Below are 18,477 nucleotides of genomic sequence, written 5' to 3'. Positions count from 1 at the left end.
GCCTTGATTCTTTTTGGAGATTATTGGGGATGATCAGGGGCACCTATAAAAAATAGCAGAAAATGAATTATAATTATGCATAAATATTCAAAATAGGAATTTTTCTAAAAATGGCTAAAAACCACTTTTCTCGGCATTTCAGGTGATTCTGAGCATCTTTGATTTTTTTTCACCTATATAAAAAAAGAAATTCTGGGACTTAGAAATGTTTTGGCATTATGCAAAATATATATATTTTGCAAAAATGCACTTATGATCCTAATTTTTTTGGGAGGTGGTAGGTATTTTTCCAGAGAGGACCAGAAAAATAGCAGAAAATTATAATAATAATAATTATGCATAATTATGCAAAATATGCATTTTCTAAAAATGGCTAAAAACCACTTTTCTCAGCATTTCAGATGATTCTGAGCATTTGGGGGGAGGGAGTTGGAGTGGGGGGGGGTTTAGGGGCAGGGGGAAGGCGGTTAGCTGGCAGGATGAAGAGGAGGGAGATTTAGACGGGTGGATAACCAAACCGCTACATTGTAGCGGGGTTCTTCTAGTATGTAGTTACATTATTACTTCCGCACTGTGCCGTGGCCGGAAACGGCCTTCTCTCGCAACGACAACTGCGATGAGAGATAAACAGATAAATAAAGGCGACTTAATGATCACTGTGACGTATTACACATCTCGAACAGGTGTCACTTCTCCGCAAGCGGATTCTCATTTTCGCACTGCACAAAAACGAACGGAAGTCAGTGGCTGGTACAAAAAGTACAGGAAAAAAAAACGATTGAAAAAAAAAATGTAAATCCCTTTGACATGCTTTGGACTAGTGTAAATTATCCGTGATTTGGAGTAATCAGGCTAAAACATACAAAACCACACCTATATATGGTCTTTTACACACCCAAAATGTGTGTGGAATAGGAAACGTAACGGCGTCAGAAGCGAGAGGCTTGCGTTGGCTCCATCTTGTGGACGTGTGGCAGTACTACGTCCCATAAAGGTCTGCGGGCAGGTATAAGCGTGTGAGTCACAAGGCTTGTTTTCTGTATGCAGTGCGTTGTGTGTAGCTTTTCAGAGAAGCCGTGCCGCGTCTCACAAAATGTTGGATGATCTTTGGAAAAAAAATGTGTCGCGTCAATCTGTAACCAAAGACATTTATCACCGCCATATTCTTCAATCAATGCCTCTGTCATGACTCTAAAGCCTCTGTTTGAGCTCCACCTGAATGGCCCAAATCTGCCCTGTTTACCCTCCCACACTGCAGGTCAAGTTTCAAAGTTTCCTTCCCTTCTCTGGGTTACGTGAAACACAACAAATATTGACCAGGGCCAGGGGTCTATCAGTTTAGTGGATTTTAACCCTCAGTCTGGGCTTCTCTGAGTTTCCAGGCGGCTTCGTGCAGACGGATTGTCTCGTATCATTTAAGGACCGCTTTTCAACAGGGCCTGTAAACATGAGGAACGTCCTGCTGTTTCTGGGGATCCTGCTTCTCCACCAGTGCTGCTGCTTTGAGTTCATCATAGATGGAGAATGGGAGGGCGAGACGGTGAGTTGGCTGTCACAAAGGGTTGCATGGCGACTCACACTGTTCGAAAGTGCACCGGTTCTGTATTGACGTGTACGTCAGTCCATACGCACCACACGTATGTGGACCGTCTGAGGGAGCAATGCGATATCCCTGCAGCCACTCGTGTGGGTTGTTGCCTCTAAATAAGAATGTAGTCTTCGTCAACCTGCCTGGGTTGAGTAAGATCATAACTCGTACGGTTTCAGTGATAGACAAAGAGCAAAACTTTTTCTTTGTTCTACCAGTCAGGTTCCCAGGATCATCGGGAAAGACACAAGGTAAGATGTTTTCCTGCTTTTTATTAAAAAATAAATAAATTATATATATATATATATATATGTGATTTACAAATCCACACCCGTGGCATTTTGTCATGGAAAATGGTTTTGCTTTTTCACCAACGGTACAAGAGTCGCGATCATTGATCTGCGAATTGGCTCGTCACGGACTCAGCGTGACGTTACATAAAAATCAACACACTAACTCAACACTATACCTCCCGTCTGGCTGATCTCACACTCTGATCCTGCGGTTCTCCGAAGTAATCACGACACCCACACCATTTCTGCCGTCTGACGACAAGCGGTTTATGAGATGTTCACCATAGATTTACACAGTGCGAGGCCGCTGACTTGTGTTTGCGTGCATGCATGTGTGCGTGTTTGTGTGCCCGTGTGTGTCCTTTTCAGAGAGCGTTATTGACCAGTGAGGAGCAGGAAGACTTTGAGGTAGGTCGCTCCGCTTGTTGTTCAAACCCACTCCAGCGGTGACAGAGTTTGTTCTTATCTAAGAGTCAATACGCTGCTGTTTGGAGAGACTCCCATGACTGACAGGTTATTGACGTCTCTCCTCTGCTAATTCCGCTGTGGTCTAGTTTCCTTGTCGATGAAAAAATATTGCCTTTTTTTTGTAAAAATAAGTCAGATCACTGACACAGTTAAGGGACATGCACTGTTTTGTGGTATTTTGGATATGTGGTCTCCAATGTGACCTCAGAACAAGATGAAGTTCAGATTCCTACATTACATACATGCGGTTTTGGAATATGGGGAGGGTTAGCTGCCGAGATACCACTTGATGATGTCATTACTGTGATGCTGAAGCCCTCACACGCCCTCCCTGCAAACACCACAGGCCATCCGGGGAGATGACATCACCGTCAAGAGCTACAAGGTGGAGAGCCGCATCACGTCGCGCTTCGCCCACACCACCGTCAAGAGCTCAGTGGTCAACTCTGGCTCCAAAGCCCAGAGCATCGGCTTCAATGTGCAGATTCCCAAACAGGCCTTTATCACCAACTTTACCATGTGAGTAACAATCCAGGGGTTGGATACTGAAACTCCTTAGCCCTGTATGGCACCGGTTCCCATAGGACCAATACTAGCAGGCCAAAACGCAACACAGAATTCAGTGCTGAAGTAGAAAGCCACAGAGATGCTGACGGAAACATCTGCTCACTGTTTTCCAAACCGCCCTCTGGCGCTCTGCAACGCGAGTTACAGGCAACAGACGCATCATCGCTTTGTGCTCACCTTTGACCCCGTCGCACGCCTTCATGTCACATTCAGTGACAGCAGATGCGAGCTAAGCTAGCTAACGTGTTAAACTCGGTCAGCGGCCCGAAGCAAAACAATCCAAAGTGTGGCTAAATTTGACCTAAAACGATTCTAACAGTGACACAAAAAAATGACATAAATTCAAGTGTTTTGTATTTATTTCTCATGAGTACAGTTGGACAGTTAAGACGAGTTTATATTGGTCACTTTCCTTACCTATGCAATAAAAAAAGATGTTCTTTGCGTCATCATTTGCTCTTTATTTTCAATAAGGCACCATATAGCCACAGGTACCATTTCAAAAGCTCAGGTACTGGTAAAATGTAAACAATATCATCCCTGTTAATATCCCAGTTTCATACACCAAGTCTAAACAAAGCTGACGCTCAGTTCTTGCTTTCACGCCAGTTGTGTTGCATGTGTAGGAACGTGAATGGGATAACGTTTGTGGGTTCTGTGAAGGAGAAGACAGTGGCCAGGAACCTGTATGCCCAGGCCCGGGCCAGAGGCAAGGCGGCAGGGATCGTGAGGTACTAGAGCATCTCCCAGCACAGCGCAGCGCAGCACAACACACCACAATGTGCAGCACAGCACTGCACACACAGCACAGCACACCTCACAATGCACAGAACGACACACCACAATGCACAGCGCAGCACAGCACAGCATACCACAATGCACAGCACAGCACATCACATCACATCACATCAAATCACAGCACAGCATACCACAATGCACATCACATCACATCAAATCACAGCACAGCACAGCATACCACAATGCACAGCACATCACATCACATCACATCGCATCGCATCGCATCGCAGCGCATCGCATCACATCACATCACAGCACAGCACAGCACAACACACCACAATGCACACCACAATGCACAACACAGCACAGCACACCACACACAACAGCATGGTAAGCACACACAACAGCATGGTAACCAAAGTCACTTGTCTCTAAAGCTTAAACAAACTGACTGCACTTGGCAGGGCAAATTCCCAGGACATGGAGACCTTTAAGACGGAGGTGCATGTGCCCCCTGGCAGTAACGTCGAGTTTGAGCTCCACTACCAGGAAATGATGCATAGGAAGCTGGCAGTCTATGAGCACATACTACACCTGCAGCCAGGGAGACTGGTGCCACAGTTTAAGGTGAGGGGATCAGGAAATTTGTATGTGTGTGTGTGTGTGTGTGTGTGTGTGTGTGTGTGTGTGTGTGTGTGTGTGTGTGTGTGTGTGTGTGTGCGCGTGTGCGCGCGCGCGTGTGTGCATGTGTGTGTTTCCCAGCAATAACCCCTGACCTACACCACTCTATGCTTTCTTTCTCTCTCTAGGTGGACGTGTACATTTATGAGCCAAAGGGCATTGCCATGGTGGACACACCTCACACCCTCGGGGAAAAATTTGCAAGCCTGATCAAAGTTACCTCCTCCAAAGACAAGGTCCCAGAACACAATCTGTATCACGTGCAGCCTCTTATTGGATTGAATGTGTGCATCTGGGTAATTAAATGGTTTCTGTGTGTGTGTGTGTGTGTGTCTGTGTGTGTGTCTGTGTGTGTGTGTGTGTGTGTGTGTGTCCAGGCCCACATTGTCTTCAAGCCCACCATAGAGCATCAGAGGAAATGTAACAACTGCACAGAGAGCTCTATAGATGGCGTCTTCACTGTCAGATACGATGTACATAGAGATAGCAACGTCGGGGAACTCCTGGTATTATTTTGCTACCAAATTCAGTCATATAATATTCATACTATGCATTCAGGCGTCATACAACTAGAATACAGCAAAAACAAAAAATGGAGATATGTGTCCACTCACTCACTGTGTGTGTCTTCAAGGTCTCTGACGGTCACTTCGTCCATTTCTTCGCGCCCTCCAACCTTTCACCCCTCCCCAAAAACATCGTATTTGTCATCGATGTCAGCGGCTCTATGTGGGGTGTCAAAATGAAGCAGGTAAATTGTCAAAACTTTTCATTTTCACTTTGAACCCTACAACAACATGCGCTCTCTGGCTCAACTCTTCTTTTTTTGTTTACATCATTGTAAAAGATGTGAAGAATCCATCTTGATTCTAACCCATCCTTGCTTTCGGTGTGGGAAGATGGCGTTGCAAATTCACGTTTGCAGCAGCCTCACCCAGTACCGTGCATGCAGTGTCCACGTCTGCGTCTAAATTTGTCTTTGTTTGATGGCTGGAAGAGCCGGTGCTGGATCGGCTGCTGCGTCCTGTGGGCCCAGGGACCACGGCCCTACCCGAAGAGGTGGTGCCGAGGGTGATCTGACAGGACGCGGAATCAAGGCAGAATAAGCTAACTGTTAGCCCATGCAGACCTGCCGTTCTAATAATGGCGAGGGTAGTCTGGCCTTGCCTAGCCTTGACTGTGTTTTTAGTGTCGTCGTGTGGAGTGCGGGGAGGTGTGTCGAAGGTGTCTGGCTGGGCGAGCTGGCACTGGATCGGCTGAGGGAGCTTGGTCAGCTGCACCCTGTGGGCCCAAGCACCGGAGCTGTGCCCAAAGAGGAAACACCGAGGGTGGTCTGACAGGACGCAGAAGCGGGGCAGGCTAAGCTAACTGCTAGCCCATGCAGACCCGCAGTTCCGACAGTCATCCTGGCTGGCGTTCGTTCTCCTGGACAGTGGTTTTTTATTTTTTATTTTTGTTTAGTTTAGATATATGTGTTAGATTGGATATATGTGTTCTTGTAGTTTGGATGTGTGTGTTTGTCTTTGTGTTGCACTGCTGTGGGCGGGGGGAAACGATGTTTCGTTTCATTTCATGTGTGCAGAAGACAAATACTGTTTCTGATTCTGATTCTGATTCTTCTGCCTCAGACCGTGGAGGCTATGCAGGCTATCTTAAACGACTTGACAATCGATGACCACTTCGGCATCATAGACTTTAACCACAATGTGCGCTGCTGGAATGATGACCTTGTCCCAGGCTCCTCCATCCAGGTGGATTCGGCCAAGAAATACATCCAGAACATCAAACCCAATGGAGGTTGGTTTCTCTTCTGGGCTGAAATCAGAAACAAAAAGTAGAGCGATAAAATCCCCTTGGAGCATGCAGATGGCTGGATGGGAGAGATAAAAAAAAGAAAGAAAAAAGAATAGCTCATTGAAGCATCTCTGTACATATTTTCAGCTGAGCCTTTGCCCTTTGACCCCAGGTACCAACATCAACGAAGCACTAATGAGAGCAGTGCAGATGCTGGTGAAGGCATCCAACTATGGGCTCATTGACCCACGCTCAGTCTCCATGATCATTCTCGTGTCTGATGGAGACCCCACCGTCGGTGAGAATGCAAGCACTGTGTCCCATAATCCAATCCTATGAATAGCCAACCTGCACATCCTATTTTACTATGACCAGATGTGTTTTATTTTTGACCCACAGCTACCTCTAACAACTTTTACAATGCCCCCCCCCCGGATTCACATGTACATTTGTGATTTTTTCTACCATCCTACTCTTCCTCTGCAGGAGAGATCAAGCTCAGTACCATCCAGAAGAATGTCAAGCGGGTGATGAGGGAGGAGTTCTCTCTTTTCTCGCTGGGCATCGGCTTTGACGTGGACTTCGACTTCCTGGAGCGAATCGCCATGGAGAACAGGGGCATTGCCCAGAGGATTTATGCCAACCATGATGCGGCGGAACAGCTTCGGGTATGAACGCATAGAGAAGAGGTCACAGAAAGCTGAATCAGTTCATCTGGACACAACATTTATTGACAGATACGTTTCATCATCATCTAAGTGGCCTCTCCAGTCTCAGCTGACTGCAGGTATCCCACCCTTATAAACAATACAGTGGCATAACGACCCAAACCAACGACCAGTTTCATATGCAAATTGCCGTGACCATTAACTAGAGTTAGAATAGCCATGTGTACTATTCACAGAGTTTGTTCCCTCTTCACATAGATGGCCTCTTTTCTTTTTTTTGATTTTCCCCCTTTTTCTCCCCAATTACCCCGCTTTTTTTGAGCCGTCCCGGTCACTGCTCCACCCCCTCTCTGGGGGGGGGGGGCGCCCCGACCAGAGGAGGGACTAGTGCAGCGACCAGGACACATACCCACATCCGACTTCCCACCCGCTGACACGGCCAATTGTGTCTGTAGGGACGCCTAACCAAGCCGGAGGTAACACGGGGATTCGACCTGGCGATGCCGTGTTGGTAGGCAACGGAATGGACCGCGACGCTACCCGGACGCCATAGATGGCCTCTTTGACTCCCCGTTCAAACCAGCGTTCCCACAAGGATGTGCACATCCTCATCCCTGAAAGAGTGGCCACTGGCCTGTAGATGGTGTAGACTGTGGAGTCCTGGCCTGACGTGTTAGCTCTCCTGTGTTGTGCCATCCTCTTGGCCAGCGTCTGTTTAGTTTCCCCGATGTACAAGTCACAGCAATCCTCCTGGCACTTAACAGCATACACTATATTGCTCTGTTTGTGCCGGAGGGACCTGATCCTTGGGGTGGACTAACTTCTGGTGCAGCATGTTTTGGGGTTCGAAAGCAGCTGAGATGCGGTGTTTGGAAAATATGCGTCTCAACTGTTCCGACACTCCCGCCACATACAGAATCACCACTGATTTACGCTTAGGGAGCTGTTGTCCTTCTCCTCTCTTCGATTGGCTGGTGCACTGTTTGGACGTCTTCCTGGCTTTGACAAACGCCCAGTTAGGATAACCACACTTAACCAGGGCCTGTTTAATGTGGGGTTTCTCCCCTTCCCCGGCTGCTGTGTCGGTGGGGACGCTCTCAGCTTGATGGTCCAGCGTCCTGATGACTCCTAGTTTGTGCTCCAGTGGCTGATGAGAGTCAAACCAACAGTACTGATCAGTATATGTTGGTTTACGGTAAACATCACCGATCAAATGTCCCCCATCACCAACTGCAATTTCACAGTCTAGGAAGGCTGACCTGTACATCTGTACATAGTACATCTGTCGCCATCTTACAATGCTGCGATGCAACTAGTCCCCAGTCCTCTGTGAATAGCACACATGGCCATTTAAACTCTAGTTAAAGGTCACACTCATATTTGCATATGAAACTGGTCGTTGGTTTCGGTCGTTATGCCACTGTATTGTTTATAAGGGTGGGGACACCTGCAGTCAGTTGAGACTGACGAAGTCCCTTATGCCCCTTTTCCACTACATGGTACCGGCTCGGCCTGACTCGACTCGCTTCTAGTCGTTTTCCATTACCGTGACAGTACCCCCTCAGTGTAGCTGGTCGTCATAGAGGTCTGCCCTGATTTTGGCACCCGCTCCGGTTTTTTTGGAACCCCGACAAAGGTGGTACCAGAAAAGTGGTAACAGCTACCAAAATGCCGGTACTTTCCAGGAATGGAAAAAGAAAAAGTCGAGTGGAGTCGAGCCGGTACCGTGTAGTGGGGAAGGGGCATCAGATGAGTGATGAAAGGTATCGTTGTGTCCAGAGGAACTGATTCAGCTCTCCGTGATCTCCTTACTTGGATTATTGAGCGTGCCTGAAGACCTAGAGAAGAAGTGTTGGGTGAATGTTCCCTACACGTCAGTGAGAGCTCTTTGCTCTGACGGCTTATGCACTAAATTCATTCCATGAGGAAATACATGACAACCATAACCTTTTAAACTAAATACAGGATTTCATGTATCAACAACTGTGCTGATAGTAAAGAGTAAGCATTCACATAGAGGGTTAACTCAGCATACGAGCTGGTGTGTCAGTCCATATCTTAACCTAATGTAATAAGCTATCACTGGCTACTGTAGAGGACAGCAAGCTACGGCATTACAAATCAAGTAGCCCGCCTGGGTTATCAGCTAGGCACCTTCCCCCACCGATGTTTCACGTGTTAGAACCCATGATGTCTTGAGAAGGCTCAGCAGGTCATTCTAGCTGCCAAGAACTTCTAAATCTACTCTCAACACGACTAACCGCCATGTCAGTGTTGACCAAGGCCTGCACTAAACATACCCATCTCCCCACTGGTCTTTACTCGCATTTACCTTTTACCACATTTACCTGCATTTACCTCTTTTACCACATTTACCTGCATTTACCTCTTTTACCACATTTACCTGCATTTAGCACTCGATATGATGAGTAAAAATTGCTACTGCTAATCTAGCTATTGGTCAACAGGAGGTTTTTGCTTCTGTACATCCCAGGCAGTGTGTTCCTTTGGGGGGAACAAGCCCAATAATAATTGCTGGCACAATCTAAAATGACTATTTCATAGGCAGATCTTTTAATTAGCAAAGAATTTAAGAAAATAACTGATAAAAGTTTTACTTTTTTGTCAGACCAAGTCCTTTTTTTTTTTTTTTTGACCCCCCCCATCTTTTTCTCCCCAAATGTACCTGGCCAATTTCGAACCATCCCGGTCGCTGCTCCTCCACACACCCCCCGCCAATCCAGGGAGGGCTGCAGACTGCCACATGTCTCCTCCCATACATGTGGAGTCACCAGCCGCTTCTTTTCACCTGACAGTGAGGAGTTTCACCAGGGGGACGTAATGTGTGGGAGGATCACGTTATTCCTCCCAGTTCCCCCTCCCCCCTGAACGGGCGCCCTGACTGACCAGAGAAGATGCTAGCGCAGCGACCAGGACACACACCCACATCTGGCTTCCCACCCGCGGACACAGCCAATTGTGTCTGTAGGGACGCCCGAACAAGCCGTTGGTAACACGGGGATTCAAACAAGCGATCCCCATGTTGGTAGGCAACGGAATAGACCGCTATGCTACCCAGATGCCCAGACTAAGCCCTCTTGCAGGACTTTTAGACAGGAGGCTGCCACCAAATCTATCTCCATTTATTTCCACTATTTTCTCACAAAGACTGACCCCTTTTTCTCTTTCTCCCCTTCTAGAAATTCTATCGGCAAGTTTCTTACCCTCTCCTTAGGAGGATCACCATTCAGTTTCCCGAGGACACCGTGTCGGACATCACCCAGAACCGCTTTGACAAGTACTTTGGGGGCTCTGAGCTGGTGGTGGCCGGGAAAGTGCTGCCCTCCGACAGCAACACCCTGGCCAGCTTCACCACAGCGTCCGCTGTGAGCAACACATTCCTCCCGCCGCACCCATGGAAATGTTCATGGGCCAATGACGCACACATATACATGCACCATCCACACCCCTTCATACAAATGCACACAAACACACACACACACACACACACACACACACACACACAGTCCCACTGACGTCCATCTCTCCTCATTCCCTAGGCCCGTTTGGATCTGGCTCTGGAGACAGAGGTGGACACCATGGAGCTGGACCAAGAGCTGTTTAAGCAGCAACACTCCTTCACAGGCTTCGCCAGGCAAATGTGGGCCTACATCACCATCAACCAGCTCATAGCGGAGAGGTGAGAGATGATCAGGAGGAGACAAGTGAATATCTGGGCGTTTGTCAGCAGGCTTTATAGTCGCTTGTCTAAAAAGACTTGGGTTCTGGGACTGCGACTCCTGACAAAGACTGAAAAGCACAACATATGCTATGAATTCAAACCTTAACGCAATGAGCTGTGTAGCAAAACTCATTGTTCAAAGATTGTTAGCCTGTGTAGACGATCAGTTATCACTTATCCGGGTTGTCTACTTTGAGGTGATGTTCTCAGTCATCTGGTTTGATCGCAAAAATTAGTGATTTGGTCTTTAATCTCTGAACTCCAACACACTTTTCATCTGTGGTCCTTAATCCTCCTCCGAATAGTTGTTGTAAGGTCTCGATTGTGAGACTGTCCGCTTGGCAATGCCACAGTGTGCCTCTCCTGCAGGTCGCTGGCCCCGACGGCTGCCAAGAAGAGAAAGATCACCCAGAGGATCATGGCCCTGGCAGTGGAGCACCAGTTTGTCACGCCTCTCACAGCGTTACTGGTGGAGAGCGAGGATGGTGGGGAGAGGCTGCTGGCCGACTCCCCGAAGGACCCCAAGCATGGCTGCTGCGCAGGTGCCTGACCAAAATGGGATATTTCTCCTCACTGGTTACTGAATATCCCGGTCCTGATGTCACTGCAGAGGGCTGGTTCATGACATTCACCTGTTGTGAGTAGATGGCTCGACTACCCGACACAACAGGTGGATGTCATGAACCAGCTGATATGATAGGCCACCAGCAGTACTGGGGGTCCATGAGGACTGGGTTGAAAACCATTAGGCTATGCATTTCAGTATGAATTTAGTAGCTAGTAAAAATGTACTTCATAGTTTCCTGAATAACATTTGCAGGATCTGCGTCTGCTGTCATGCCTGTGTCACAGATGACCTTCCAGCATCCCCCTTGGGTCAAGATAACCACTCCTGCCCCTCCTAGCCAGGTCACGGGCGTGTTGCCTATACGAATCACCATCGGTAATATATGCACATGTACACAGCCTCTCTCACAAGCACACAAACCTATTACACAGTCTGCAGTTGCTGTAAAATTATGAATTTTAGGAAACTGAGCTGTTGAGAATGAGCAGAATTCCATTTTTTTTCAAAATCTCATTGTTTCCAATCTAGTGGAGAACGATCCCCACTTCATCGTCCACCTGCCCAGAAGCGAGATGGACATCTGTTTCAACATCGACTCAAAGCCTGGACACATCCTAAACCTGGTGTCTGACCCCGGAACAGGTACTGCACGTGCACGTACCCACGGGTGCTCTGTGCATTATAGCATCATGGCTCTGACCAGAGGTCTTCTGTTATATCATTGTATTGTTTATGATGTTGATGGTCTTGGAATTACAGCTTCTCGTGTTGTTTCTCTAAATAGAAGTCACTTACTGTCAACTGAATGCCTTCAGCGCTCTGTAAAATGAAGACATTTTTCCGTTCGTTTCCTTTTTTTATGGTTGACATTTGATTATTGTGTGAGTTACTATTCACATGATAAATTCCAAGTGGTTTTTACAACTGTTTTTTTGAAAGATTATTTCCCGCAAAGGTCTTCTTATTACCTAATCGTCTTCCCTTGAAACCTGTATCTTGCAGGCGTGGTGGTGAACGGTCAGCTGGTGGGCTCTAAGCAGGTACAGAAGAACAAACAGAACACCTACTTTGGCACCATCTCAGTCTACTACATGCCTGAGGGACTCAGCGTGGCAGTCAGCCCAGAACAAATCACCTTGACCGACGGCAACAACAACCACTCCTTCAGCTGGGGGGCCACAGCTGACATCACACAGGACAGGTTATTATTTACAATAATACAATAATAATTTATATATATATATATATATATATATATATATATATATATATATATATATATATATATATATATATATATATATATATGTATGTATAAAAGTATTGGGACACACCTCTTAATCATTGAATTCAGGTATTCCATTCAGACCCATTGCCACAGGCGTATAAAATCAAGCAGCTAGCCATGCAGTCTGCATTTACAAACATTTGTGAAAGAATGGGTCGTTCTGAAGAGCTCAGTGAATTCAAGCGTGGTACTGTCATAGGATGCCACCTTTGCAATAAGTCAGTTTGGGAAATGTCTTCCCTGCTAGATATTCCACGGTCAACTGTAAGTGGTATTATTGGAAGGTGGAAGCGTTTAGGAACAACAGCAACTCAGCCAGGAAGTGGCAGACCACGTAAAGGCACACAGCGGGGTCATCGAGTGCTGAGGTGCATAGTGCATAAAAGTCGCCAACGCTCTGTTGACTCAATAACTGCAGAGGTCCAAACTTCCTCTGGCATTAACATCAGCACAAAAACTGTGTGCCGGGAGCTTCATGGAATGGGTTTCCATGGCCGAGCAGCTGCATGCAAGCCTTACACCACCAAGCACAATGCCAAGCGTCGGATGGAGTGGTGTAAAGCACGCTGCCACCGGACTCTGGAGCAGTGGAAAAATGTTCTGTGGAGTGACGAATCACGCTTCTCTGGCTGGCAGTCTGATGGACGAGTCTGGGTTTGGCGGATGCCAGGAGAACGTTACCTGCCTGATTGCATTGTGCCAACTGCAAAGTTTGGTGGAGGAGGAATAATGGTATGGGGTTGTTTTTCAGGAGTTGGGCTAGGCCCCTTAGTTCCAGTGAAGGGAAATCTTAATGCTTCAGCAGACAATTCTATGCTTCCTACTTTGTGGGAACAGTTTGGGGAGGGCCGTTTTCTGTTCCAGCCTGACTGTGTCCCAGTGCACAAAGCAAGGTCCAGTAAAACATGGTTGGGTGAGTTTGGTGTGGAAGAACTTGACTGGCTCGCACAGAGCCCTGACCTCAACCCCATCAAACACCTTTGGGATGAACTAGAACGGAGATTGCAAGCCGGGTCTTCTCGTCCAACATCAGTGCCTGATCTCAGAAATGCTCTTCTGGATGAATGGGCAAAAATTCCGACAGACACACTCCAAAATCTTGTAGAAAGCCTTCCCAGAAGAGTGGAAGCTGTTATAGCTGCAAAGGGGGGACCAACTCCATATTAATGCCCATAGATTTAGAATGGGATGTCATAAAAGCTCCAGTAGGTGTAATGGCCAGGTGTCCCAATACTTTTGTACATATAGTGTGTGTGTATATATATATATATATATATATATATATATATATATATATATATATATATATATATATATATATATATATATATATATATATATATATATAAACTTGGCACAAAAAGTAAGGAAATGTGTGTTTGGTAGATTATGTCTTTGTTGTAACAATGCTTCTTGGCAATAAATCTTATATCAGGCACCTGATTGTCAGCACCTGGGGTACCAGAAGCTCAAAACAAAAGTCAATAGCAACAGCAAAATAAGCTGTTTGGCATTGGCAGAGAAGATTTGGCAAATTTTTCATGGGCGCAACCCACATACTCAGCTCTGCTGCTCATCCCACAAATGCATGTTCCTTACACATGTGGACCCATTTAAAAGGGAGATAAACGGGCTTTCCAACAGTATAAGATTTATTGCCAAGAAGCATTGTTACAACAAAGAAATAATCTGCCAAACACACATTTCCTTACTTTTTGTGCTAAATATATATATATATATATAGTATATATATATATATATATAGCTTTTTTTCCGAAACCATCAATGGTGTTATAAGTGCTCAACTAATGAGGAGCGGAATATCAACACAGATAACGGGAAAAAAAGTTTTAATGCATTTCAGTACAGCAAGAAGGTCCTGGGTTCGAGCCCCAGGGTAGTCAAACCTTGGGGGTGGTCCAGGGTCATCCTCTGTGTGGAGTTTGCATGTTCTCCCCGTGTCTGCGTGGGTTTCCTCCGGGGGCTCCGGATTCCTCCCACAGTCCAAAGACATGTAGGTCAGGTGGATCGGCTGTACTAAGTTGTCCCTAGGTATGAATGTGTGTGTGGCGGCCCTGTGATGGCCTGGCGGCCTGTCCAGGGTGTCTCCCCGACTGCCGCCCAATGACTGCTGGGATAGGTTCCAGCATCCCCGCAACCCTGGCAGCAGGATAAGCGGTTTGGATAATGGATGGATGGATTTATATAAAATCTCTCTCTCACCCTTTTTCAAGTGGTGTCTGTCTTCCTTAAGCTTAGGCCCTCTACCAGAGGCCTGGGAGTTTGAGGGTTCTGTGCAGTATCTTAGCTGTTCCTAGGACTGCACTCTTCTGGACAGACACCTGATACTGTTACTGGAATCTGCTGGAGCCACTCTCCCAGTTTGGGGGTCACCGCCCCTAGTGCTCCTGTTACCACTGGGACTACTGTGGATTTCACCTTCCACATCAAATCTAGTTCTTCCTTCAGCCCTTGGTATTTCTCTTGCTTCTTATGCTCTTTCTTCTTGATGTTGCTGTCACTCAGGATTGCTACATCAATCACTACTGCTGTCTTCTGTTCCTTCTTGACCACCACAATGTCTGGTTGGTTAGCCAGCACTTGCTTGTCAGTCTGGAACTTGAAGTCCCACAGGATCTTAGCGCCACCATTCTCCACCACCTTTGGAGGTGTCTCCCATTTGAACTTGTGGACTTCCAGTCTGTACTCAGTACAGATATTCCTGTACACTATCCCAGCCACTTGGTTATGCTTTTCAGTGTACAGTTTCCCAGCTAGCATCTTACATCCTGCTACTACGTGCTGGACTGTCTCAGGGGCGTCTTTGCACAGCCTGCATCTTGGGTCTTGTCTGATGTGGTAGACCCCTGCCTCGACTGATCCGGTATTGAGTGCCTGTTCTTGTGCTGCTTTGATCAGAGCCTCTGTGCTGTCCTTCAGTCCAGCCTTTTCTAGCCACTGGTAGGATTTCTTGATATCAGCCACGTCTTCTATCTGTCAATGGTACATCCCATGGAGGGGCTTGGTCTTTTGTGATACCTCCTCTTCTTCTTCCTCCCCACTTTCTGTCTTCTGCTGCCTGAGGTACTCACCCAGCAGTTCATCCTGGGGGGCCCTCTTTCTCATGTACTCGTGGATGTTCCTTGTTTCATCCTCGATAGTGACTCTGACACTCACTAACCCTCGGCCCTCATCTTTTCGCTTATCGTACAGTCTCAAGCTGCTGGATTTCGGGTGGAGCCCTCCTTGCATTGTAAGTTTTCATGTCCTGATAGCTGTGGAATTTATCTTCTCCTTTGGCCAGCTTATTATTCCAGCTGGGTATCTGATGACTGGTAGGGCATATGTGTTGTTGGCTTGGATTTGTTTTTCCCAGTGAGATGGCTCCTCAGGACTTGCCTCTTTCTCTGGAGGTATCTGTCTGTAGCTGACCTCCTTGCTGCCTCCTCATGGTTTCCATTTGCCTGTGGAATACCCAGGTACGTGTAACTGTCCTGTATGTTTGTATCTTGCCATCTGGTATTTCAGCCCCTTCAGTCCTCACCACCTTTCCTCTTTTTGCCACCAGTTGTCCAGTCCAAATGACATCCCGATGTCATTGCTGTAGATCCCGGTGAGGTGGATCAGCGATTCAATGTCTTGCTCATTCCTGACATAAAGCTTGATGTCATAGGAGCTCACTGATGGTAACGCCACCTCTGAATCTGTAGCCATATCCATTCTTGATGATCTGACTGAGAGGGTTCAGGCCTATGCAGAACAGCAGCAGGGATAGTGTGTCACCTTGGTATATGCCACATTTGATGGTTACCTGTGTGATTGTCTTTGCGTTGGCTTCTAGTGTTGTTTTCCACTGCTGCATTGAGTTCTTGATGAAGGTTATTAGTGTCCTGGTGGTTTTGTATAGTGCCAAGCACTCCAGTAAACAGTGAATAAATAAATAAATTGGTAGAGATAGATAGATAGATTTGCCCCCTTTCACAAACTAGGACGAAACATCAATTTCTAGAAAGTAGACTTGTCAAAAATATCGATTTCTAATTAATTTCTATTTATTTATTTATCTACAATACCAGCACACCTTGCATTCATCACCAGCCTGGCCTAATCTAAGCCTAACCTAAACCGGTCTAATCTCGAATTCATGCAAATTCTCACTTTGCTTACACGCAAAAATCAAAATGGGTTAGAGAGAATACTCAGTGAGCTGATACATGCGCCCACGAGTAGAGAAAAGAAAAACATTCTCTCTCTTTCTCTCAAATAGTAATATACTTAGGTAAAAATTGTTACTGTTTCACCATTTAATTTTCAGTTGGACGGAAATATTGTTTTATTATATAGAAATGGCTTTATAGATCAGTACAAATATGTTTTTGCATTTGGGTCAATAGAAGTTGTTCAGTGAAAAGATTTTCTTACATTTTGAAGAATTTTACCTTGTTGCGGTGCTGAAAATGGTATCAAATATCAAAATATTTACTAGTACTGAATCGTACTTCAAAAGATTGGTATCATGACAACCCTACTAGACAGACTGAATAGGGAGGTCATGTTGAGTTTGTACGCTCGTTTGACTGTCCCGCTATAAATGCATTGCAGAGGGCGTCCGGGTAGCGTAGCGGTCTATTCCGTTGCCTACCAATACAGGGATCAGTGGTTCGAATCCCCATGTTACCTCCGGCTTGGTCGGATGTCCCTACAGACACAACTGGCTGTGTCTGTGGGTGGGAAGCCAGATGTGGGTATGTATCCTGGTCGCCGCACTAGTGCCTCCTCTAGTTGGTCGGGGCACCTGTTCAGGGGAGAGGGGGAACTGGGGAGAATAGCATGAGCCTCCCACATGCTACGTCCCCCTGGCGAAACTCCTCACAGTCAGGTGAAAAGCAGCGGCTGGCGACTTCACATGTATCTGAGACGTGGTTGTCTGTAGCCCTCCCCAGATCGGCAGCGACCAGGACGGCTCAGAAGTGTGGGGTAAAAATCCCAAAAAATATTTGCATTGCAGCAAAATAAAAGACCAACTCAAAGGATTCTTAAGATTGTAATGAATGGAATGTATTGCCCTCTGACTCCTGGCTGCTTCACATTTTCTTGTGCTTCAGTGTGAAGCTCGCCATCATGAAGGACTCCCACGTTACCGTTACGATCAACGATAACATCAGGATAATGGTGCTACTTCACCGCGTGTGGAGGAAAAACTCAGTAAACGTGGACTTCCTCGGGATCTACATCCCTAACGACAACAATTACTCCTCCCTGGTCCACGGACTCATAGGTAGGGACCATTCAACATTATAACAGGTTAATGCTCAACGCCAGTGCATACTCTTTACTTATTTCTGCAGAAGCAACAAATCACACCAATCTGTCTTTACCAGAAGTACTGACAACTGAGAATGTGTGTGTATGTGTAACCTTCCAGGGCAGTTTTCTACAGAGCCCGAGGTGAGCGTGTATGATATCCACCAAGGTGCTGACCCTCTGAAGAATGAAGCCACCATGGAGGTGAAGGGGAACAAGTTAGCCGTCACCAGGTATGTGAAGATGACCCCTACAAAACATACCACATAACAAACCCAACTGGTTGTTAATACCGGCAAAACTCGTGTGTGTGTGTGTGTGTGTGTTTCAGGGGCTGGCAAAAGGACTACCGGCGTGATAAGAAGCGCGGCACAGACGTGTACTGCTGGTTCATACACAACAGCGGGAAAGGCTTCATCGACGGTGTCTATACAGACTACATCGTTCCACATCTCAACAGCTTCCTCCAGATGTTCTGAGCATCCGACAGCGAGGCACGCGTGACTGGAGAAGTGCGAGTCGATACTTTAGAAACCTTTATACCCAAATCGCAACCAGACCAGGATTAACCAGTACTTTATTGCTGCTATTAGTTTTCTGGATCAATAAAGCCTCAAACAGTGAAATGCTCTAACCATTTAGGAGGGGGAGTTTAAAAAAAAGAAAAAAAAAGTTCAGTGTGAACACGGGCCAGATGAAATGGAATAAAAGCAGAATGAGCCCTGTGAGCTGTAACTTTGAATGAAGTATACACTGTGTCGAAGTGTTATTTTTGGAA

At 46.5% G+C, this 18,477-nt stretch overlaps 1 protein-coding gene across 1 annotated transcript; it reads left to right on the top strand.

Annotated features, from left to right (window-relative positions):
- The first annotated feature begins 1,362 nt into the window (after positions 1-1,362).
- itih2 (inter-alpha-trypsin inhibitor heavy chain 2) lies at positions 1,363-18,450 on the top strand. The gene is made up of 21 exons (XM_056275955.1): positions 1,363-1,540; positions 1,807-1,839; positions 2,251-2,289; positions 2,696-2,868; positions 3,543-3,647; positions 4,119-4,281; positions 4,464-4,571; positions 4,713-4,841; positions 4,970-5,086; positions 5,964-6,132; positions 6,302-6,427; positions 6,616-6,797; positions 9,998-10,183; positions 10,358-10,497; positions 10,909-11,081; positions 11,360-11,482; positions 11,636-11,749; positions 12,110-12,308; positions 17,501-17,673; positions 17,821-17,932; positions 18,031-18,450. The coding sequence occupies exons 1-21, from the start codon at positions 1,448-1,450 to the stop codon at positions 18,176-18,178; spliced, it is 2,805 nt and encodes a 934-aa protein (XP_056131930.1). The 5' UTR covers positions 1,363-1,447; the 3' UTR covers positions 18,179-18,450.
- The last annotated feature ends 27 nt before the right edge of the window (positions 18,451-18,477 follow it).

This window comes from Lampris incognitus, chromosome 3 (genome assembly GCF_029633865.1).
Source record: "Lampris incognitus isolate fLamInc1 chromosome 3, fLamInc1.hap2, whole genome shotgun sequence".
In the NCBI taxonomy this organism is placed as follows: Eukaryota; Metazoa; Chordata; class Actinopteri; order Lampriformes; family Lampridae; genus Lampris; species Lampris incognitus.
The sequence above is the reverse complement of the archived record's forward strand: the minus strand, read 5'-3'. Positions and strand labels throughout refer to the sequence as shown.

Excerpts from the sequence above, each read along its gene's own strand:
- itih2 (XM_056275955.1), top strand. The coding sequence starts at position 1,448 with ATGAGGAACGTCCTGCTGTTTCTGGGGATCCTGCTTCTCCACCAGTGC. Across the intron at positions 11,082-11,359 it reads CAAGCATGGCTGCTGCGCAG|GATCTGCGTCTGCTGTCATG; the intron begins GTGCCTGACCAA and ends TAACATTTGCAG. Across the intron at positions 11,483-11,635 it reads GCCTATACGAATCACCATCG|TGGAGAACGATCCCCACTTC; the intron begins GTAATATATGCA and ends TTTCCAATCTAG.